The sequence below is a fragment of the Trichosurus vulpecula genome, chromosome 2 (genome assembly GCF_011100635.1).
Source record: "Trichosurus vulpecula isolate mTriVul1 chromosome 2, mTriVul1.pri, whole genome shotgun sequence".
NCBI lineage: Eukaryota > Metazoa > Chordata > Mammalia > Diprotodontia > Phalangeridae > Trichosurus > Trichosurus vulpecula.
In genome coordinates this window covers 381236327-381261349 of record NC_050574.1, presented here as the reverse complement: position 1 = coordinate 381261349, position 25023 = coordinate 381236327, and the positions used below count along the sequence as shown (strand labels likewise).

At 37.0% G+C, this 25023-nt stretch overlaps 1 protein-coding gene across 1 annotated transcript in view; it reads right to left on the bottom strand.

Moving 5' to 3' along the window:
- BACE2 (beta-secretase 2) overlaps window positions 1–4135 on the bottom strand; it is a 131148-nt gene extending 127013 nt beyond the window's left edge. Inside the window, exon 1 of the mRNA XM_036745566.1 lies at window positions 3712–4135. Within this exon, the coding sequence (XP_036601461.1) occupies window positions 3712–4062 (351 nt within the window). The 5' untranslated portion in view covers window positions 4063–4135. The remainder of the gene's footprint in view (window positions 1–3711) is intronic.
- Window positions 4136–25023: the final 20888 nt, after the last annotated feature.

Here is a 25023-nt window from a genome sequence, read left to right as displayed (position 1 = left end):
CTCAAGCTATAAGAATTCAGGAGTCCAGGAATCCACACTAGATAAGTAGCAATAGGCTAAAAAGCAAGGATAAAGGGTCTCCAGCTCAGCAGAAGCCAGAGCTATGCTAGTATTGGACATGAACTTGGTTGGACTGGCGCCATCTGGGAACTGAGCTAAGATGTGAGTCAAATCCCTTCCCTACCACTTGCCTGTCCAAGAGACTGAGGGGGATCATGCCCCAGAAGTTGGGGCAATGTTTGTATGCTTCTTATTATTATTATATCATTGAAGCAAATATTCCTTTGTAAAAGCTAATCTGATGTTAAATGGAATAGTGATGGTACTCACTGGCTCCCTTTAAATGAGGGAACAAAATTGGTGAGGGCTTGAGTTAATGGCAGAGAAACTGACAATTCTTCAGACTACCTGAGAACCCAGAAGGGGTAAAGATTCAGGAGACCCAGTCCTAAAAAAGTGTGGCCAGTACAAACCATGTTACAATTGATTTTTCATCATATAGTCCAACAGAATATCTTTCATATATGAATCAAAATTATTCAAGATTCCATGAAAGATAAAACAATAGATATAACTTAGTAAGCAACACTAATTATTAAAGTAGCCCTACGTTATCCACATTTGTTGCTGGGAAGTGTAGTTTTTCCAGCCTGAGGGAATACAAGATCTGCTAGAAACTGAGGAAACACAATAACATGGAAGCATTTTATGAAGGTATATAGTATATGAACCAACCATTGTTAGGAGGGTGCTGCTACCCTGGATGGACTAGAAGCCTTACTTTGCTTGCGGATTCATTAATGGAGTGATCAGTTCGGAGAGAACTTGCTGTTTTTCTTATCTTTGCTGCCTCACACAATCACTGTGAATACTGTGATCCTGTGAGTTTATTCGATTCCCATTTTCTCTCTTTCTCTCTGTTTTATTACTGCACAACAAACTGGGATAGTTTATCACCTGGATTTGCCAAATCTTTTAAGTCTTGTTTAGTTGTTTGTACTTTGATGATGGTTTTTGTCTCTAGACAAAGATTAGACAGGTTTATTGTATTCTGAGTGAGTGTTTTAGAGGTCTGGATAGGGAGAAACATGGGTGATTAATGTGGTGTTAATGTGATTAAAGATCTTCCAAGCCCTTTAATCCCCTTAATATATCTCAGGTGGAGCTAGTTAAGGGAAGCTTGATTAGGGGAGGCTTGTTTGTAGGAAGGCTCATACCCTTTTGCTAATTAGATCACTAGAGGTCTGAAGCTCTTAGGCCCTAAAAAGGGTATATATACTCTGAGGGTAGCCTTGGGCTCTCAGAACTGAAGAGCAGACGCAGGTAAGCAGACAACTAGGATTTGTGAGTGAGTTTATGGGAAAGCACCAGCAGAGGGCTATAAAACTGTGTATACTTTTTGACCCAGCAATACCACTAGTAGGTCTATATTCCAAAGAAATTAAAAGAAGAAATGGACCCCACGTACAAAAACATTTATAGCAGCTATTTTTGGGGTGGTAAAAAATTGGCAATTGAGTGGATATGCTCATCAATTGGAGAATGATTGAACAAGTTGTGATGTATTATTATAATGGAACACTATTGTGTAATAAGAAATGATGAGGGGAATAGTTTCAGAAATCTTGGGAAGACTCATAGAAACTGTGAAAAAGAGAAGTGAGCAGAATCAGGAGATCACTGGATGGCTTAGCTCCCTGCTGTGATATTGTGTTTTAATTTCCTTGCTGTTATAATGAAGTAGACTTACTGGTTTTGGCATACAATTGCTGCTATGTCAAATTGTAGTTATTGGTCTGGGGATTTGATCCTCCGGTGTCTGAATAAATGTTTTACTTTCTCTGCCTTCTATATGGAGAGTCTCATATTCTCTGATACAGAAATATACAGGCATATTCATGGTCACCATAGATATTGTGACACTTGCCTTACAATTAAATAGGGCCATATAGAATGAGCAGAGAGGACAGTCCCTGCCCAATGTTAGTGAAAGAAAATAATTCTTCACTCATTTGGGGATTCTACAAATTTTGTATTTGTTTAGGCAAAAAGCTGGAAATTGCAGGGATGCGCATCAATTGAAGAATGGCTGAACAAGTTGTGAAATACTACTGTGCTATAAGAAATGATGAGCTCAACGATTTTAGAAAAACTTGGAAAGACTTGCATGAAATAAAGAAGCATTAAATAAGCAGAACCAAGAGAACACTGTATACAATAACAGCAATATTGTTTTCAGAAAGACTATTATAAATACCCAAATTAACTATAAAGGACATATTACAAATACCCAAATTAACTATAAAGGGCATATGAAGAAAGATGCTATCTGTATCCAGAGAAAGAACTGATAAATGGAAATATGCATAGAATAATTTTACATATATAGAGAGCTATTTGTGTCTAGTGGTGGCCATCTCTAGGGTGGAGAGTTGGGGGAGGAAAGTAAAAGAAAAAAGGAATTTACTTGATAACTTTATTGTACACTTAAAAGGAATAGCAAGTTGTACAGAGTAAATTTGCATCTCATGTGGAATCACCTTTTTAAAAATTATACTACATGATGAAAATGCTTGTTTTATTCTATAAATTAAAAATAAATTTTATAAAAGAACAATTTGAAGCTATGCCCAAAGGGCTATAAAACTGTGTATACTTTTTGACCCAGCAATACCACTAGTAGGTCTGTATCCCAAAGAAATTAAAAGAAGAAGAAAAGGACCCCATGTACAAAAACATTTATAGCAGCTGTTTTTGGGGTGGCAAAAAATTTTAAATTGAGTGGATGCTCATCAATTGGGGAATGATTGAACAAGTTGTGATGTATTATTATAAGGGAATACTATTGCGCAATAAGAAATGATGAAGGGAATAGTTTCAGAAATCTTGGGAAGACTCATAGAAACTGTTAAAAAGTGAAGTGAGCAGAATCAGGAGATCACTGTACACAGTAATAGCAATACTGTAATGATTATCACTGTGAAAGACTTAGCTACTTTTGATTAAGACAATGATCCAAGACAATTGCCGAGGACCCATGATAAAAAATGCTATCTGCCTCCAGAGAGAGAACTGATGAACTCTAAGTGCAGATTGAAGCATACTTTTTAAACTTTCTTTTTTCCTCTTTGTGTGTGTGATTTCATTTGCAACATGACTAATATGGAAATAGGTTTTGCATGACCTCACAAGTACAATTGAAATCAAACCGCTTGCCTTCTCAAGGAGGTCCCCAGAAAGGGCAGGAGGGAGGGAGAGAATTTAGAGCCAAAAAAATTTAAAAGTGATTATTAAATGTTTTTACATGTAATTGGGAAATATTTTACGAAATAAAATTAATTTTAAAATATATTTACGCATTTGATGAGTGAGAGAGTGGGTGTGGGGAAGGTGAACACACCAAACTTTACAAAATACTTCACGTATTCCCTAAGTTAAAAATTGCGCAGCATTTTGGTTTCAGATCCCTGCAATGCAGCTCCTACATGGTCCTCTCCAGCCCAACAAAACTTTTTGATTCACAAATGAAAACAACTAAATGTAGGAAAGCCCCTGAGCAACGGGAAGACAGGAACTTTCAAACTCAAAAGATCAAGTATGCAGAATGGCCTAAATATATTACTTCCAAAAATTGCCTGGGAACTGAATGGAAGTGTGTTGAGCAGGGGTAGGCGCAAGTGATGAGAATACTGAAAGTAAATGTCCACTCACCTTCTGTGGCGGGGTCCCAATAAGCATCTCCAGGTAGTAGCCCCTGCCAGAGTCCCCTTGCAAATTATCTATCATGGGCAAGAAGTTGACCAATCCCCTCGTTGGGTCCAGCGCTAAAGCCAGCCCCTCTGCAGCCACATCCCGCAGGCGTCCCCCGGATTCATTCCCAAGTGGTGCAGCTAGCGATGCAGTTAATGGGGGTGGGCGACGCGAAGCCCCACGTAGCTTGATTGGGGAGACTTTCAGGGGGAAGGTGAAGAAGGGAGTTGGAGTCTGAGCCAGAGCCTGAGTGGTCCAACGAAATAATAGCTGCATCAAAAGCAGTACTTGCGTCTCCCCAAGAGTGCACATTGGTAGCAGCTAATTTGGCTGCTTTTCTGGAAACAAAAAGCAGGAGCGAGGCAGCCACAGCTAGGCTCGCGGGACCTGGTATGGAAGGAGGAGCTAGCATGGGAAAACTTCTCCCCACTCCCTCCAAGCTCAATCTCACCCCCTGACTTCACCTGGCCACTGAGAAGTAGAAGCAAAGTTTTTTTTTCTCCTCAGCTCCCAGAACAAACTGGCAGTAATTATGTCTCCAGCACTGCGCAGTTTCCCCCCACCCACTTTTGTTTGTCTTTCTCCTCCTCCCCTAAAAACAATAAGTCCAGGAATTTCCTAAGACTGAACTAAGACTCAGGCCGGAAGGGTGTGAGAAAACGTTACAGAATTCTTAAAGGGACAAGGACCTGAAATTATTCCAATTATTAGATAAACCTGTGACCTGCTTCCCTATGTGGTTTGCGGAAAAAGGCCAGTCTTACACCACGAGTCCTAGGAGCCTTCCCAGGATGAGAAGTCTAGCGCACACCGGAGGTAAGGCAGGAACACCTGCTGTGTCACCTCATAGCATGGTAGCTCAGCAATCTTTTTGCTCTCTAGGATGTTGAGGGTTTTCCGGCTTGCTGGCTTAAGCGGATTCCAAGTTTTTGTCATAAATGTAAATATTATTCTGCTGGTCAGGATGACATATTTAGGGGTATGGAATCTGTGTGAAGGGATGTGGAATGAGGACATTAGTGTAACAATACAAAAACTTTGGATGCACCTAACCTGGCCAGTGCCTGCTTTTGGTGGCATTATGTTTTTCCCCTCCTCCAATTATACAACTTTAATCATTTCTGGACTTGTCTCTCACTGCTGAAAAAAGAACTCTTCCCTTACTTTTCAGTTGTTGGCTGCCATCCAGTGTGTAAATATAAATGTTTTAAATTATACATATGTGAAATGGGGCAGACAGTGCTACCTCCAGCTCAGTTGAGCTAGAGGAATTTGTAAGACTCTTCAAGCAAGAACCCCACCAAATGCATTCCATAATGTTACCCATGATTTAACTTATTATTAACTTAATAAATGGAAGGAGCAATTACACAAAGATAAAATTCTTTGATTTCCACTGAAATGGGAATAGAAAAAAAATATTTTTCAGTCCACCAATTGAATTATGCTAGTTATTTTAAAAACGAGTTTAAGGGGCACTTCTGGCTAGATGACAGAGTGATCAGAAACTGGGCAGCCTAGCATTCTCACTACTCTGGAACAGGTTAAAAAAAAAAGAGTACCAGAGAAATAAGAAATCTAAAGAGAAACTACATAGGTCTGCACACAGAGATTATTGGCAGCCTACAGACATTGGGAATGGGTTTAGCAAGAAAAGGCAGGTGTTGGAATATAGTTCATAGAAGCCATTCAGCACAGGGACCACAGAAATTGTATAACCATGGACAAGAAGACTAGAACAGACCATAGTGAAGGCAGGGATATCCACTATGTCTTACCCCAGACCAGAATCAGGAGCTCAGTCTAGTAGGTCAATGATCTTTTTTTTTTACCCTAGGATGTTGAAAGTTTTCAGCTTGCTAGCTTTAAATGGCTCCCAAGTTTTTAAAGAATGTGAACATAGTAGTCAGTAGCAGGACCCCATATAATACAAATTAGAACCAATCAAAGCCCCATCTTTCATTCTTTTGTGGTGGTTGTTCAGTCATTTTTCAGTCCTGTCCAACTCTTTGTGACCCTGTTTGGGATTTTCTTGGCATAGATACTGGAGTGGTTTGCTGTTTCCTCCTCCAGCTCATTATACAGATGAAATAACTTAGGCAAACAGGGTTAAGTGCCCAGGGCCACACAACTAATAAGTCTTTGAGGTCAAATTTGAACTCTTGAAGATGGGTCTTCCTGACTCCAGGCCTGACACTCAATCCACTTTACCATGTAGCTGCCTTACCTTTACTTTTAGAAGTGTGTAAAGACCTGCCCTTAACCAAAAACCCAGTTAAGAAAGTAAGGCCTGAAAAATAAGTAAACAGAAGAAGAGATTGATGATAAAGATATGGGTCCAGGGAGGCCCAAGATACAAAGCACAAAGAACATTACAGCTTTTACCAGCTAAACCTCAACAAAACAAAACAAAATATAGCTTTCCCATGAGACATACTAGAATTCTTTTTTTTAGCATTTTATTTTTATTTCCCCCCATTATGTGTAAAAACAATTTTTAATATTCATTTTTAAAATGTCGAATTCCATTTTCTCTCCCTTCCTCCCTTCTCATCCCCCCTCACTGAGAAGGCAAGCAGTTCAATGTAGGTTATGCATGTGTGTTCATGCAAGGTATATCCATAATGGTCATGTTGTGAAAGAAAACAGACAAAAAAAAACCCAACAAAAAACAAATTCAAGAAAAATAAAGAAAATAAAAAGTGTGCTTCAACCTGTCTTCAGACACCATTACTTCTTTTTCTGGGGATGGATAGCATTTTTTATCAAGTCCTTCAGAGTTATCTTGGATTGTTGTACTGATGAGAATAACTAAGTCATTCACAGCTGATCCTTTTACTGTAACTTTGTACACAGTACTTTTCATGTTGCGTCACCCATGCTAGTCTTTTCAGGTTATGCTGAGAGCATCCTGCTCATCATTTGTTATGGTACAATATTATTTCATCATAATCACATATCACTACTTGTTCAGCCATTACCCAGTTGCTGGGCATCTCCTCAGTTTCTGATTCTTTGCCCCCAGAAATGAACTATGAATATTTTTGTACATATAGGTACTTTTCCTTTTTGGTTGTTTTTTTTTTTAATCTCTTTTGTGATACAGACCTAATAGGGGTATGCTAGGTCAAAGGGTATGCATGATTTTATAGCCCTTGGGGCATAGTTTCAAATTGCTCTACAGAATGGTTGAATCAGTTCACAACTCCACCAACAGTGCATTAATGTCTCATTATTCCAACGCTTCCTTCAACATTTGCCATTTACCTTTTCTGTCCTATTTGCCAATCTAATAGGTATGAGATAGTACCCCAGAATTATTTTAACTTGTATTTCTCCAATCAATAGTGAGAGTATTTTTTTCATATGGCTATTGATATCTTTGATTATTTCATCTGAAAACTGATCATATCTTTTGATCATTTATCAATTGGGGAATGGCCTTTATTTTTATAAATTTAACTCAGTTCTCTATATGTTTGAGAAATGAGGCCTTTATCAGAGAAACTTGCTTCAAAATTTTTTTTCACAGTTACTATTGCTAGCTGTATTTCCCTCCATCCTATTCCCCCCATCCCCAACTAGAATTCTTGGCAGAGATGAACCAAGAGTTTGAAAATGTTGATATAAATCAGATCAGTGTTATATTGGAAAGAATTAGAAAGGAAATGAGAACTTTGGAGTAAAGAAATAGAAGAGCAAACAGTTTAATACCTGAGGTCCAAACCTTACCAAATAAACAGATTTCCTGAAAATCATAATGTATTAGGGACAAATCAATGATTTCTTGAGACAGCAATGAATAATAAACAATGAAGATACTAAAAAAAGGAAACTATCATATCTCCTCTCAAAAACAACTGATTATAAAACAGGTCCAGGACACATAATCAGTCAATCTTTGGACTATCTGAAAAATGCAACCAAAAAAGAAGTCTCAATGCCCTACCTAACAAGAAATATGAGAACCAGAGTGAAAAGTGAAAATGGAAATCATTAGTCATTTCCTGAAAGAAAACCAAAACATAAGCACCCCAAAATGTCATAAGCAAAATACAGTACTTCTAGGTCAAAGAAAAAACATACTGCAGGCAGCCAGAAAGAAAGAGTTCAAGTATGAAGGAGCCATAGTCAGGATCACAACACTCAGCAGCTACCACTCTGAAGGAGAGGAGAACTTGGAATACAATATTCTAAAAGGCAAATGGAAATAGCTTACAACCACAAATAACTTACATGGCAAAGCAAAATTATCCTAAGGAGGGGGGGAGGGAAGGAGAGATGGATTTTTAATGAACTAAAGGGGTTCCAAGCATACCTGATGAAAAGGTCAGAGATGAGAATATACTTTGAAATGCAATCAGAAGAATCAAAAAAAAAAAACCCTAGAAACTACACTTTAGCAACTGGAAAGGACTATTTGATGGTAGTATACTTTTATTCTAATAAAGGAAGAAGTAACAAATATCCCTTCAGAACCCTAATATTTTCAGTAGTTGTAGAGGGAGTTAAATAAGACAGAGATTATCTTCAGTGGTCATGGAGGAAATTAAATAACACAGAAGATCAGGAAGTGGTTTTGTTATGCTTTCATGATCTTAAGAGAAAAAAAATTGAGGAGAAAGAAAAAAGGGAGTGCAATTTACTACCATGTATAATTGGAGCATCTGAGAAGAAGTAGTGGGTGTAGCAGAAATCACATGAACCTCATTTTCTTCTGAAGTGAGCAAAAAATGTTTTATGGACAGTTCAGGTGAAATGTAAAATGTCTAATTAGCAGTCTTGTGAACTGTTTTATATTCTAATAAGGCTTAAAAGTGTCAACCATACAGTAGATTGTAACAGTAGCTTAAAATTAAAGTAACAAATTCTGTTATAAGCCATTCTGTTAATGCATACTGTGTGTCTTTTATGTTTAGCGTTTCTTTTTTGTGTTCTTTCTCATACCTACCCCACACGATTCATATTTCGTATTGAATACCTTTATTATTCCCCTTGAAGCTCCTCCAATGTAGTCTGGGTTCAGTCTTTTGCTTGAAACATGTTAAAGCTGCCCTTGAGACTTGCTTAGTGTCAGGCTGTTGATTTTGCCTACTAGTCTCCCAAGATCTAGCTTTTTCCTCATGCTTTACTGGTGGACAATCATGGACATCTCAGAGGCAAGGCAAGATATCTCAGCTGAAGCAAGAGGATGTCTTTGCTGACTATACTTGTTGAAAATCCTTCCCTTGCTATGGCCAGGTACACTTCTTTTTATTAACTGTGGATGAACTCTGTATATCTGATTTCGTTCCAATCTCAAACTCAAAGGAAGTTTCACATATTATATTTTTCAATGTGTGTCCCTAACTAAGGTTTTCCCCAGGAAGATAAAAACTTAGCTTATTTTCCACCACTGAGAGTTTCTTCTGAGGACATAAGAATTAAATATGCATTTTTATCTCTATAGAAAGGATAGATATGCTCCCAGCTCCATTGCAAGCCCTCAAATATGCAGCACATAAAATATAGAAAAGATTTTATTTAGCCCAACAGAAAAAATACAGAGGACTTGAATATGAGAAAATAGTTAAAATAACTTACCTCTTCCAGTGAGTCTCACCTTGCATTTCAGGGATCTGCACAGTCCTCCAGACTCAGAGTATTGCCAAGTATAATTCTAACTTAACAAAGGTAAAACACTTGGGGTTGCTAGGTTGTCAACCAACCCACTCCTCCAGTAAACAGTATCTCCTTCCATGGATCTATAAAGTCCTATAGACTTAGAGTAGTCCTATCCTGGGGTTAAGCCCTATCACTAAAGGGAAGCTCTGAAAATTTCTTAAGTCATCTTTTCTCCCCTACACCTGCAGAATTAAGATAACTCATCATATAAGTAAAGGGCAAGGTATATATCGGTGCCCCTTCCTGCTTTGATGCTTTCTGTTTGGTTCCCTGAGGACCCTAATTCCTCTTTTCTGTCTAAGAATTGAGCAGTCTAAGAATTATTTTGACATCTTGTCAGAGAGATAGGGATTGTAGGGAGATAGCAGTATGTTAAGACCTAGAGAAGTCCAGATCTCTGAAAAAATATTCTGGTAAAATCAGATTAAAAAATTCCCTTATCCAGTCTGAGAATTCACAAAAGGACTTCCAGAATCCTTCTGAAGCCCCGAATGGAGACATGACAGGGTAGGTTAGAGGCAGTTGTGGTACAGTGCAAAGCAGCCCATTCTGACAAGGAGGGCAGCCCTGGAATCCTGTGTCATCAAGAGAGGGGCCTCAACCAGAGGCCAGTGTTGGGGTGGCCAAGGATACTCAGAGCACCTGGGGAAGAGCCCCAGCAGGGAGGTAGACTCAGAACTCCAGACACAAGAGGAGAAAGGATTCAGCAGCATTTAGGACAACATAGCATACTGGCAGCTTGGGTCTGAACCACAATTGGAGATAAGCCAAACAATGCGTTAAGAAGGTAGGAATTTTTCTTAGCCACCACACTCATAACAAAACTAGGCCTACACAAGAGTGTAGGAGCAGTGACAAACTCAAGAACAAACCCTACAACCAGATGCTGAGGCTACTAATAGGAGTATCATCAAACACCTTGGACTGAGAGATGCTCATGCAGTAAACCACAAAGAAGAAAGTCATCTTAAAACAAGACCAAGTAGATACTCAGAGGAATAAAAGATATCCTCACCACAAGGACTAGAAAAATGCCTGGAAGAAATGAAACAACATATGCAAAGTAGAATAGATAGGAAGGAAAAGATGTCAAGGAGATAAGTGGCATAGTGGATAGAAAATTGGACTTAGAGTTAGTGACCTGAGTTCAGATCCAACCTCAGACACTTATTAGCTATGTGAACTTGGGCAAGTCATTTAGCATCTTTGTCTCAGTTTCTTCATCTGTAAAATGGGGATAATAACAACATTTGCCTCCCAGCATTGTTGTGAGGATCAAACAAGATAATTGTAAAGTACTTAGCACAGTGCCTGGTGAATAGTAATTAATTTCTCCTCTTCCTCCTCCTCCTCTTCTTCCTCCTCTTCCTCCTCCTCCTCCTTCTCCTCCTCCTTCTTCCTAAATATACAGTGTGTTAGAAATTACATTCAATCTTCCCCTATCTGGTTTACAGGAAAGTGAAGTTCATGGTGTGCCTCCTTCCTCCATGTTTGAAGATTCATCATTTCATGCTGTCCTAACATGTGAGGTGTCAGTCAGTAAACATTTGCAAAGTACCTACTATGTGCCAGGCAATGTGCTAAGTGCTGGGGATACAAATAAATACATGACAGTCTCAGTCCTCAAGCAGCTCACAATCTAATGGGGAAAGATGACACAAGAAAAGAAGCTAAAAAGAGCAGAGTGAGGTCACCCAGTTGTAAAAACATGATGAAGTCATGCAGCCAGGGTGGCAAATGATCTGAGAAGGTGAGAGTTTTAGAGCTGATTTTGTCTTGCAGAATGATAAGTTTCTGGAGATCATGAAGTCTAGAAAAGTAACTTGGTGGAAAATTATGAGGAAAACTCTCTAGGTGCTGTCCTTAGATGAGAATCAGAGGAGTAGCTCCCAGATATCTAACAAAACTCCTCCATTGCCTTTTTTCTTCCCCAGTATAGTTCCTGATCCCTCCCATTTCTACCTTCTAAGATCATCAAAAAGGAGCAAAATAATTCCCAGATTTTCTTTCTTTTCTTATTAACCTTTCACTATGCCCATTGAATATGTTGAGATTCTAAGAACAGGTGAAGTCATCTCCGCGTAGTTTATTACAATTCCATTTCAAAATGTCTGTTGAGATCTGGACATTTTTTATTAGGATGAGAGCCTGAGAGATTAGGAATTCAGTTGTATTCTTGACAGTAATAGAAGATTTGGAAGAGTGGAAGGTTTTGGCGTAAAGAAAATGAGTTCCACTTGGGAGATGTTGGGTTTAAGATATATGTAGGACAACTAGTTGGGGATGTCACATAGACAGTTGGAGATACAAGACTGGAGGTCAGCAGAAAGATAAGAACTAGATAAAGACATCTAAACATTATCTGCATAGAAATAACAGTTGAATCCATGGGATCTTATGAGGTCACCAGTAAAAGTAATATAGAAGGAGAAGAGAAAAGGACTCAGAACAGAACTTTGGGAAAATCCGAATGAAAATTCAGCAAAGAAGACAGGAGTAAGGGGAGGTAGGGGGAGAATCAAGAAAGGACAATGTTATGAGAAAAGAGACCATCAAGATGATTGACAGTGTCTTAGACTGCAGAGAGGTCAAGAAGAATTAGGAAAAGGCCATTAAATTCAGCATTTAAGAGATCATTAGTAACTTTGTGAAGAGGATCAGTTGAATGATGAGGTTGGAAGGTAGATTACAGAGTTAAGAAGAGAATGAGAGAAAGGAAATGGAAGTGACAATTATAGACACCTTTCTCAAGTTCAGCCATGAAATAAGGAGAGATATAGGATGATAGGTAATAGGGATGGATGGATCAAGTGAAGATTTTTGAGGACGGGTATGATCGTAGACAGCAGGTTATCAGCCAGTAGGTAGGGAGAGATTGAAGATTACTGAGAGTGAGGATGACAGAGGAATCAATCTAAGGGAGAAGTTATATGTTTGTTAATTGATTGATTGATTGAGGGGATACCCACTACCTCCTAAGACAGACCATTTTACTTTTAAACTGTTCTCATATAGTTTTTATTGGGAAGAAATTGCTGCTCTGCAGCTTCTACCAAATGATCCCAATTCCTTTGTCCAGAACTAAGTAAAATGAGTCTAATCACTTAGAAAGATGGTCAGTATAATAGAAAGTGTACTAAATTTGAAATCAGAGGACCTGAGTTCCAACTCTGGCTGTGATTATTGCTAACTTTAAGATATTAGACATGAGTAAGACACTAAGACATAAGACATGAGTAAATCATGTCTTATGTCTGTTTCCTCATGTGTAAAATACAGGGGGATAATCTCTGAAGTCCCATTCAATGTAAAATCCTATATTTTCATGATCCCTTTCCCACATGATAGCTCAAGGACTTAAAGACAGAAATCAGGTTGCCTCTAATTTTTCTTTTATACAAGAGAAATCACAAAAAACTCTCTGAGTCTCCATTTCTTCATCTGAAAATAAAGATGGTAATTTTTTTTCTACCATATAAGTTTTTCATATTATAGGCTCATATATTTAGGGCTGGACACAATCTTAATGTCATGAAAATCAAAATTTTCATTTTATATTGAGTCCTTGTGATGTTAATGAGATAAGATCTTCCCCACCCATTAATAGGCCTCATGTGGAGCCCATTGAGGGGAGCTTGCTTAGGGGAGGCTTGCTTGTAGGAAGGCTTTCACACCTTTTGGTACTAAGTTGATTAGGCGCTGAGACACAGAGAGTTATGATGCCTTCTGACTCTGAGAAATGTGTATATATGTATACATATATATATATATATATATATATATACATATATATACACACACACTCTGAGTTGGTATTTTGCTCTGGGGATTCACTTATGAGAAGGATCTTTTGATTCCCTGGTCGAGACTCAGAGTAGCCATATGTTCAGAGCTCCCCACCTGCTCAGATATAAAGGCTCTCTCGATCCAGTGGTGTATGTAAAGTGTATAGCAATATTGCTTTGGTTTAGGTGGTTAAGAGCCCTATCTATTGGTCTTTATGTTAATTTCTCACTTGTATTTTCTCTGACATTCAGGGTGCTGACCCCTCCCATTTCTACCTTCTAAGATCATCAAAAAAGAACAGCCCTGCACTAGTGAATATAATTAAAAGTACGATTGTTAACCACTTTTTGAGCACCCTTTCCTAGAAAAGCAGATCTAAGAACCTGTGCTATTAGGCCATTCTGGGTGTGCTAGGGTGTTTGCTGCTACAGTCCTAAAGAAGTTAAGCTACTTACCCAAGTTCACAAATGTAACAAATGGCAAAATTGGGATTTGAACGCAGGTTCTGTGACTCCCAATTTAGAATGTTTTCTACGGCACCAAAAGGCTTTGTAACTTTAAGTTATTATATAAACATTAATTGTCATTATGATCATTTTGTGGGGTTCATTTTCAGAGAATACGAACCATTTTCTTAGATTTTTGTTGTTATATATGCTTAAAAGGCATCTACTTAGCACTTTGTATTACACCTGTCACAGTGCCATATATAAGTAGAAACATTTCCTCACGATGATAATATCATGTTACTTGAAATGCAGAATACAAATTAACCCATTATCACAAAGCCTGTTATCGCAAAACCTATTATTATACTTTGCTAGCACTGTAAAACCATCGAGGAAAAAAGGTAACACTTTCTTCAGAAAATGATTTGCAGGGACAAGCCTATAAACTATAACTACTTTTCATACTTTCAGGACAATGATTTTATCTAGAAGCCATCAATCTGGCAAGTTTCTCGTGTTGTTTCTAGTTGTCATTTGCTCTTATCTTTCCTGCCAGTAGATGCAAAAGGCTGTATTTTGCCCTCTGGTGCATGGAGATGGTTTTTAGAACATAAAAGTGACATTGGAATATTACTTCTCCCTTTATACTATTTTGTTTGCTGATTTCATTAATTCCATTAGATTCAATTATTTCTGTGCTGACGATTCTCATTTCTGCTTGTCTGTTCCTAATTTCTATCCTAACCTCTTGATTCACTTCTCCAACTACCTGTTGGGCACCTTGAACTGGATAGGCCATAGGCATATTAAACTCTACATATCCAAAACTGAACTCATTGTCTTTTCTCTCAAAGCCTCTCTTCCTAACCTCTCTATTACTCTCAAGATTACACGTCCCCTTCAACTCCTCACTCCCTCTTCTCCTTTCCCTTTGTATACCCTGTTTCTGAGGTCCATGGATATTACCTTCTTACATTTGGCCCAGTTGCTTCTCTGACACTGTCATCACTCTGATTTAGGCCCTTAGCCCTCACACTTGAACTATTGCAATAACCTGCTGATTGGTTTCCCTGCCAGTATGTCTCCTCCCTAGTTCATCCTCCACTCAGTTGTCAAATTGATCTTTCTAAAGCTCAGGTCTGATTATGACAGACCCCTATTCAGTAAACTCCAATGGTCCCCTTGAGGATCAAATATAAAATTTCCTTTTTACATTCAGAGTCTTTTACTCACCCTGACATCCTCTGGGATCTAGTTACACTGGACTTGTTCTTATCTTGTGCTATTTTTTTTTTTTTGCACAGATAATCCATATCCTGACTGGGCATTTTCACTGGCTCTCCCCCATGCTTAGAATTCTCTCTCTCTCCTTATCTCTACCTCCTGGATTGCCTAGCTTTTACTTCAAGTCCCAGCTGAAATCCTATATTCTATAAGAATTCTTTCTTCATCCTTTTTAATGTTAATGTTTTCCCTTTATGGATTATCTCTAATTTATCATATAAGTGTTTTTTAATCTTGTTTGTGCATAGTTTTTTGTATGTTGTTTCCCCATTAAACTTTGAGCTCCCTGAGAGTGAGGAGTGTCTTCTACTTTCTTTGTATCCTTGGCACTTAGCACGTTTCCTTGTTCATAGTTGCTTAATAAATATTTGTTGACTGACAAATTAATGCTTTGCAGTATAATTTGGATCTAATACTGCTAATCTCCTTTCCTTTCCACTTTTTTTCACCATGTGCCTTGAAATTCTTGACCTTTTGTTTTACCAGATAATTTTTATTATTTTTTTCCTAAATTAATAAAGTAAGCATTTGGTAGTTTAATATGTATTTCACTAAATAAGTAAAACAATTTAGATAGTACTATAATTTTTATTATGCTGGCTCTGAGTACTGATTAGCAATTAACATCTCTCCAATATTTGTGTCCATTTTTATTTCTGTAAAGAATGTTTTTTCCCATTATATTCACGTAGTGCCTGGGTATATTGGTAGGGAGACTCTCAAGTGTTTTATTTTGAAGGTGTTTTAAATGGAACTTCTCCTTTTACCTCTTTCTGCTGGTTTTTGTTGGTAGCATTGACAAACTGATTGTTTATGTGGATTTATTTTATATCTTGTAAATTTAATAAATTTCTCATTTTGATTAATTTTAGTAAACTCTCAGGGATTATCTAAGTAAACCATCATATCATTTGCAAAACTGATACTTTTATTTTCTGTTTGCTTATATTTTATTCTTTCCATTTCTTTTTATTGTATCATTTCTATCACTAGCATTTTAGCACCATCTCAAATTTTAGTGGTGGTAATGGATATACTTATTTTATTCCTCATCATATTGGAAAGGTTTCTAGTTTATCCCTGTTGCATAAAATGCCCTATATTTTTAGATAGAGACTATTAAACATATAAGGACAAATCGATTTATTCCTATATTGTTTAGTGTTTTTTATTAAAAAAAACAACTTGGACTTCGATTTTGTCAAAATCTGTTATCTATCAAATAGGATTTTTGTTGTTCTTGTTATTAATACGGTCTATTAAATTTATAGTCTTCATAATATTGAACTAACTGTACATCCTAATATAAATCCAAACTAGTCATTGGGTATGATTTTTTTGCTAATGTTATATTTAAAATTTATCAATATTCATTAGGGGTATTAGTTGTACTATACATTAAATATATCAGTCATTGTGAACATTATTTATGCCATTTAAGTGCTTAATTTATTAAAACAGAAGTTGAACTAGATAACTTCTAGATTCACTTGCAACTCTTTTTTCATATCCCTGAAACCATTTTACTGTCTCTTCTTGTCTTTCTAAAATGTATTTAATACAAAACATTAATTTTTTTAAAAATTGTGTTGTAGATTCTTTCCTTACCTCTTACTCATTGAGAAAGCAAGTAATATGGTACCCATTTGATATGTGAAGTCATGCAAAATTTATTTCCTTATTAGCCATGTTACAAAAGAGAAAAAGGCAAGAAGTGAAAAACCATATGTTTCAATCTGTACTCAGAGTTTATTGATGCTTTCTATGAAGGTGGATAGCATTTTTCATCATGAGACCTTTGGAATTGTTTTGGATTATTGTATCAGTCAGAATAGTTAAATCTTACATTACTGTTATCATTACAGTAATGCTTTTACTGTGCACAATGTTCTCTTAATTCCATTCACTTCACTTTGCATCATATCATATAAGTCTCCCCAGGTTTTTCTGAAATCATCTCCTTTATCATTTCTTATAATGCAGTGGTATGTTATCACAATCATATACCACAGCTTGTTCAGCTATTCCAAAATTGAAAGGTATACCCTCAATTTCCAATTCCTTGCCACCACAAAAAAGCTGCTATAAATAATGTTGTACATATAAGACCTTTTCCTTTTCTTAAATCTCTTTGGGATATATGTCTAGTAATAGTATTGCTGGGTCAAAGGGTATACACAGATTTATAACCCTTTGGACATAGTTCCAAATTGTTCTCTTGAATCGTTGGACCAGTTCACAACTCCACCAATAGTGCATTAGTGTCCCTATTTTTCTATATCCCCTCCAGCATTTTTCATTTTCCCTTTGTGTCATGTTAGCCAATTTGATAGATGTGAAATGGCACCTCAGAGTTGTTTTTATTTGCATTTCACTAATTATTAGTGATTTAGAACTTTTTTTGAGGGGGGAAGGCAAGGTAATTGGGGTTAGTAAGTGTGTCAAGTGTCTGAGGCTGGATTAGAATTCAGGTCCTCCTGACTCCAGGGCCAGTGCTCTACTCTCTGTGCCACCTACCTGCCCATTTTTAGAACTTTTTTCATATGAATATTGATAGCTTTGATTTCTTTTTTATGAAAACTGCCTGCTGATGTTCTTTGACCATTTATCAACTGGGGAATGGCTCTTGTTTTTATAAATTTGTCTCAGTTCCCTATATATTTGAGAAATGAGCCTTTTATCAGAGCAACTTGCTGTAATTCCCCTCTCTTCCACCAGTTTCCTACTTACCATCTAATTTTGGCTACTTTGCTTTTGTTTTTTAATTTCATGCAATCAAAATTATCCATTTTACTTCCATTGATCCTCTCCATCTCTTCTTTGGTCATAAGCTCTTCTCTTAATTTCTCCATAATCTGGTAAATGTTGGCAATTTGGTTTCTATGTCCTCTTCCTCTTCCAAAAACCTACCTGCACTTATGGGAATTCCCAGTTCACATATTGCTGAAGCCTAGCTTGCAGAATCTTAGGTATAACTTTGTTGGAGTGTGAAATGAGCACAGGTCTTGTTTTAACTGACTGTATAGAGATTTTCTGCCTTTGACTGCAATGTATATAATTATCATCTGATTTTTATATTGACCATATGGTGATGTCCATGTATAGAGTCACCTTTGGGTTGTAGAAAAAGAGTATTTGCTATGACCAGCAAATTATCTTGACAAAACTCTATTAATCTATTGTGCTTATTTTTGTACTCTAAGGCCACACTTGCCAGTTACTCTAATTATCTTTTGATTTTCTGCTTTAGCATTCTGATCTCCTATAATGAATGTAAGATATTTTGGTGTTATTTCTAGAAGATGTTGTAGGTCCTTATTGAACTGATCAACATTGGCCCCTTTGGCATCAGTGGTTGGATTTGTATTACTATGATATTGAATGGTTTGCTTTAAGGGGCAGCCAGGTGGCACAATGAGTAGAGCACTGGCCCTAGAGTCAGGAGGACCTGAGTTCAAATCTGATCTCAGACACTTGACACATGTACTAGCTGTGTGACCTTGGGCAAGTCACTTAACCCCAATTGCCCTGCCTTCCCCCCTCAAAAAAAAGTCAAAAATGCACATTTAGGGGCAGCTAGGTGGCGCAGTGAATAGAGCACTGGCCCTGGAATCAGGAGGACCTGAGTTCAAATCCAGCCTCAAGACACTTGACACACATACCAGCTGTGTGACTTTGGGCAAGTCACTTAACCCCAATTGCCTTGCCTTCCCCCCTCCAAAAAAAAGAGAAGAGCAGCTGAATGGTTTGCTTTACATTTGAATACATGTTATCATTTTTGAAATTATCCCTTAATACTACTTTTCTCAACCTTTTATTGACTATGAAAACTACTCCATTTCTCCTAAGAGATTCCTGCCCACAATAGTATATATAATATCCTGAAAAATATTTGTTGAACTTTTCTTTGAATTTGTTGTGTCTGGGAGGTAAGAACTAATTGTGAAAATAAGTTAGTATTCAAGGCCAAATAAAACCATAGATGTCAACATATGGCAAATTCCGATATTTCAATTCATCTATCATTTATGAAGTGCTTCCTATGTTTAAAAGATACTCTTCTAGGTGGCTGGGATACAAATGTAAGAAATGATCCAGTCCATGCTAATTAAAAGTTTATAATCTAATAGAGACTGAACATGTACGCAAACTACTATAATACAAAGTACATAAAAATAAATGGATAGAAGTCACAACAGTATTGGGAGAGATTCCAAGAAGATGATCTCCATTTCCAAATTGTGAGGTAAAAAAGAATTTATGGAAGAAAAAAAAACTAAGAAGAATATTATTGTGGGAAAGAAGTATGATACAAAGGGGAGAAATTAGACTTGGATCTAATGTTGGTCAAGTCTTGACTTTTACCTCTTATAAGTTGTGTGACCTTGGACAAATCAATTCAGTTCTCTGCGTATAAATTTCTTCATCTGTTAAAAAAAGAGCATTGGGAAGACAGTTCTATGTATTAGGTTTAGTTGGGTCACTTCATAATGTAAATAATATAAGGAGAAATATCACTTTTATCCAACCATTCTGAGAGCAATTTGGAACTGTGTCCAAAGGGCTATAAAACTGTGCATACCCTTTGACCCAGCAATAAACCTTTTAGGGCTGTATCATAAAGAGGATTATAAAAATGGGAAAAGGACCCACATGTACAAAAATATTTATAGTAGCTATCTTTGTGGTGGCCAAGAATTGGAAATTGAGAGGATACCCATAAATTGGGGAATGGCTGAACAAGTAGTGGTATATGAATATAATGGAATACTATTGTTCCATAAGAAATGATGAGCAGGTGTACTTCAGAAAAACCTGGAAAGACTTACATGAACTGAAGCTGAGTGAAGTGAGCAGAATCAGGAGAATATTGTACATAGTACAGCAACACTGTGTGGTGACTAACTTTGATAAACTTAGCTCTTCTCAGCAATGCAAGGATGTAAGACAACTTCAAAAGACTCATGATGGAAAATGCTATCCACATCCAGAAAAAAGAACTATGGAGTCTGAATGCAGACTGAAATGCACTACTTCCTCTCTCTCTCTCTCTCTCTCTTTCTCTCTCTCTCTCTCTTGGTTTCTTCTTTCTTGTGGTTCCTCCCATTGGTTCTAATTATTCTTCACAGCATGACTAACATGAAAATATGTTTAATATGAATGTATTTGTAGAGTCTATATCAGACTGCATGCTGTCTTGGGATGGGGGGAGGGAAGGGGAGAAAATTTGGAACTCAAAATCTTATGAAAGTTAATGTTGAAAACTAAAAATAAATTTAAAAAGACACATCACTTGTAGGCAGTAAATGATTAACAACTGGCTCCCCCTCCCCAAAACAATCAACCAACAAAACAATGAATCAACCAATGATTTTTAGTATGCCAATTTTTGAGATGTAAAGCTCACACAGAGATTTTAGCAACTGGTTCCCCCTTTCCTCTATCAGACTCCTAAGAGTGGGACATATACAAAAAATTAAGGGAGGTAGCTATTCTTTGACCTAGCTTTAAAATGCCAATTCTCTCCCTCTGCCCCTATCCCCATTGCATTATACTTCTTTCCCACTATAACATTCTGCTTAGTTTTATTTCTTCTTCCATGAATTATTTTTTTACCTCATAATTTGGAAATGAATCTCACCTTCCTTGAGTCTCTCCCAATACTGTTGTGACTTCTATCCATTTATTTGTATGTACTTTGCATTATAGTTATTATTAGGATTGTAATTGGAAGAGGTTCATGTGTAAGCACTGGTAACATGGGATCCTCTTCCCCCCAATTCCTTCTTCTTGGTTTACTTTTGCTTTAAGGAATTACCTTTACCAGGTCTAGGGATCAATTTATGTTTAAATTATTGATCTCCCTTCCATTTGTAGGCTTTTTTTATGGAACTGAAGAGTGGAATTCAAACCTATGTCCTCTGATTCCAAATTCAAACCTTTTCTCACAATATTATTGTAAGTAAAGACACTCTGTAAACATCAGTTACATACTAAAGCCTGGAATTAAGAACTTACTAGTTTTTCGATCTAGATCAGGTGTGGGGAACCTGCAGTCTGAAGGCTGCACATGGTCCTCTAGGTCCTCAAGTGTGGCTCTTTGACTGAATCCAAACTCCACAGAGCAAATCCCCTTAATAAAAGGATTTGTTCCAGAGGATGGGCCAAGATAGAGCTGTGAAAGGAGTGAACTACTGGACCTCTATCACAAATTCTGTCAGATATATCTAAAAGAGGAAATCTGAGCAGATTTGAGAGAGCTAGAAGCCACTAGTAGATTAAGAAGGGCAGGAGTGCTGAGCACCTGCAAGGGCTCCAGTCCAAACCAACAAGGAACAGCAGAGGAATCCAGCCAGTGTGCCGGTCTGGGAGGTCGCTGGGTGAGATAAACACCAGAGCAGAAACAGGTAACAGGGTGGAAGTAGGTGAGGCCATAGCACGTAAAACTAGACGCAACACAAGAAACTTGGGACAGAGCCCCCTGAGCCCCAGAAGCAGAGATCCACTTTAGAAACCAGGAGGAAAAAAAACCACCATGAAAAAGAACGGTAAGAAGCTTTCAGAGACCATTGATTTGTATTATGGAGACAGGGAAGATCAAAATACCAATTCAGAAGAGAACAGCAAGGACACTACACCCACATCTGAAACCTCAAAAGGTAAAGTGAACTGGTCTCCAGACCAAAAAGCATTCCTGGAAGAACTCAAGGAGGACTTTAAAAAACAAATTAGGGATGTAAAAGAAAAAATGGAAAAAAAATTCACCGAGGAAAAAAATCTTTAAAAAGTAAAATTGGTGAAATGTTTAAGGAGAACCACAATATAAATGGAGAAAATGTCTCATTGAAAAGTAAAATTAACCAAACAGAAAAGGGGATAGAGAAGATAAAGGAAGAAAACAAAACATTAAAAATTAGAATTGGGCAAGTAGAAGATAATGACTCTATGAGACATCAAGAATCAATCAAACAAAATCTAAAGAATGAAAAAATAGAAGAAAACATGAAATATCTGATTGGAAAAACAACTGACCTGGAAAATAGATCCAGGAGAGACAGTCTAAGAATTATTGGTCTACCTGAAAGCTATGATGAAAAAAAGAGCCTGGACAGTATCTTCCATGAACTCCTTAAGGAAAATTACCCAGAGGTCCTAGAATCAGAGGGTGAAATTGTCATCGACAGAATCCACTGATCACCCCCTGGAAGAGATCCCAAATTGAAAACTCCAAGAAATATAGCCAAATTCCAGAATTACCAGGTCAAGGAGAAAATACTGCAAGCAGCTAGAAAGAAATAATTCAAATATCATGGAACTATAGTCAGCATCACCCAGGATCTTTCAGCTTCTGCATTAAATGAAAGGAGAAATTGGAATATGATATTCTCAAAGGCAAAGGAGCTTGAACTACAACCAAGGATCAACTACCCAGCAAAACTGAGCTTAATTTTCCAGGTAAGGAGATGGACATTCAGTGAAATAAGGGAATTCCTGACCTTCCTGATGAAAAGGCCGGAGCTCAATGGAAAATTTGATCTTCAAACATAAAACTCAAGAGAGACATGCAAAGGTAAGCAGGGGGAAAAACCCTAGTTAATCAATAAGACTAATTAGTTACATCCTTATGTAGGATTATTTTGTTTTATATATGTTTTATTTATATATCAATCTTGAGAATAGTATAGTTATTATAATTGAAAAGAATATTCATAGACTGTGGGTATCAGTATAAGACAACCGATATAATGATAAAAATATAATTAAGAGATATAAAGGGATGGTTCTGGGAGAAGAGGTAAGGAGGTAGTAGAAAAGGGTAAATTACATCACATGAAGAGACACAAAAACATATTATAGTAGAAGGAAAGAAGGGAGGCAGAAGAGCAATATTTGAGCTTTACTCTTATCAGATTTGGTTCAAGAAGGGAATAACAAACTCTGGTAAGTATAGAAATCAAACTTGTCCTACAGATAGTAGGAGGGGAAAGGGGAAAGAAAAGGGAGGGGGTGAGCAGAAGAGAGGGAAGAAGTAGCAATGGGAAAAAGATAAGATAAGAGAGGGGAATCAAGAGGGAGGGTAAACTGAGGAAGGCAACAGTCAAAAGCAAAACTCTGTTGAGGAGTGGAAGGGAAAAGGGAAAAATAAAAGCATAAACAGAGGGGAAATAAGATGGAGAAAAAGACACAGATAGTAATCATAATCGTGAATGTGAATGGGATGAACTGTCCCATGAAACGGAAGCAGATAGCAGAATGATTTAAAAACCATAATCCAACAATATGCTGTTTACAAGAAACACATTTGAAACAGTGGGATACACACAGGGTAAAGGTAAAAGGCTGGAGTAGAATATATTGTGCTTCAGCTAAAGTAAAAAAAAAAGCAGGTGTAGCAATCCTAACCTCAGACAAAGCAAAAGCATATATCTAGTAAAAGAGATAAGGAAGTACACTGTATCCTGCTAAAAGGTACCACAAACAATGAAGCAATATCATTATTTCACATATATGCACCAAGTGGTATAGGATGCAGATCCTTAGAGGAGAGGTTAAGGGAGTTACAGGAAGAAATAGACAGCAAAACTATAATAATGGGGCACCTCAACCTCCCCCTCTCTAAATCTAACCTCAAAATAAATAAGAAAGAAGTTAAGGGGGTGAATAGAATTTTAGAAAAGGCAGATATGATAGACCTCTGGAGAAAACTGAGTAGGGATAAAAAGGAATATACTTTTTCTCAGCAGTATATGGCACATACTCAAAAATTGACCATTTACTAGGCCATAAAAACCTTACAATCCAGTGCAGAAGGGCAGAAGTAGTCAAAGCATGCTTTTCAGATAATGATGCAATAAAAATTATTTGTAATAAAGAACCATGGAAAAATAAGCTAAAAATTAATTGGAAACTAAATAATCTAATTCTAAAGAATGAGGGGGCCAAAGAACAAATCATGAAAACAATTAATAACTTCATTCAAGAGAATGACAATAATGAGACAACATACCAAAACTTATGGGATGCAGCAAAAGCAGTACTTAGGGGAAGCTTTATATCTCTAAATGCTTACATGAATAAAATAGAGAAAAAGGAGATCAATGAATTGGGTATGCAACTGAAAAAGCTAGAAAAAGAACAAATTGAAAATCCCCAATTAAATACCAAATTAGAAATACTGAAAATCAAAGGAGAGATTAATAAAATTGAAATCAAGAAAACTATCAAATTAATAAATAATACAAAGAGCTGGTTTTACAAAAAAAACTCAATAAAATTGATAAACTTCGGTCAATTAGATTTAAAAAAAGAAAGAAGAAAATCAAAATTACCAGTATCAAAAATGAAAAGGGTGAATTCACCTCCAATGAAGAGGAAATTAAAACAATAATTAGGAATTATTTTGCCCAATTGTATGCCTATAAATTCAACAACCTTAAGGATATGGATGAATATTCACAAAAATATACATTGCCCAGGTTAATAGAAGAGGAAGTAAAATTCCTAAATAGTACACACACACACACACACACACACACACACACACACACACACATATTCCCTTCAGATATCCTAATACTAAGGTTTCATGAATTATGCGCATCATCTTTCCATGTAGGAATGTAAACAAAACAGTTCAACTTTAGTAAGTCCCTTATGTTTTCTCTTTCTTGTTTACCTTTTCATGCTTCTCTTGATTCTTGTGTTTGAAAGTCAAATTTTCTATTCAGCTCTGGTCTTTTCACTGAGAAAGCTTGAAAGTCCTCTATTTTATTGAAAATCCATATTTTGCCTTGAAACATGATACTCAGTTTTGCTGGGTAGGTGATTCTTGGTTTTAATCATAGTTCTGTTGACCTCTGGAATATCATATTCCAAGTCCTTCAATCCCTTAATGTAGAAGCTGCTAGATCTTGTATTATCCTGATTGGGTTTCTACAATACTCAAATTGTTTCTTTCTGGCTGCTTGCAGTATTTTCTCCTTGATCTCGGAGCTCTGGAATTTGGTGACAATATTCCTAGGAGTTTTCTTTTTGGGATGATTTTCAGGAGGCAATTGGTGAATTCTTTCAATTTCTATTTTACCCTCTG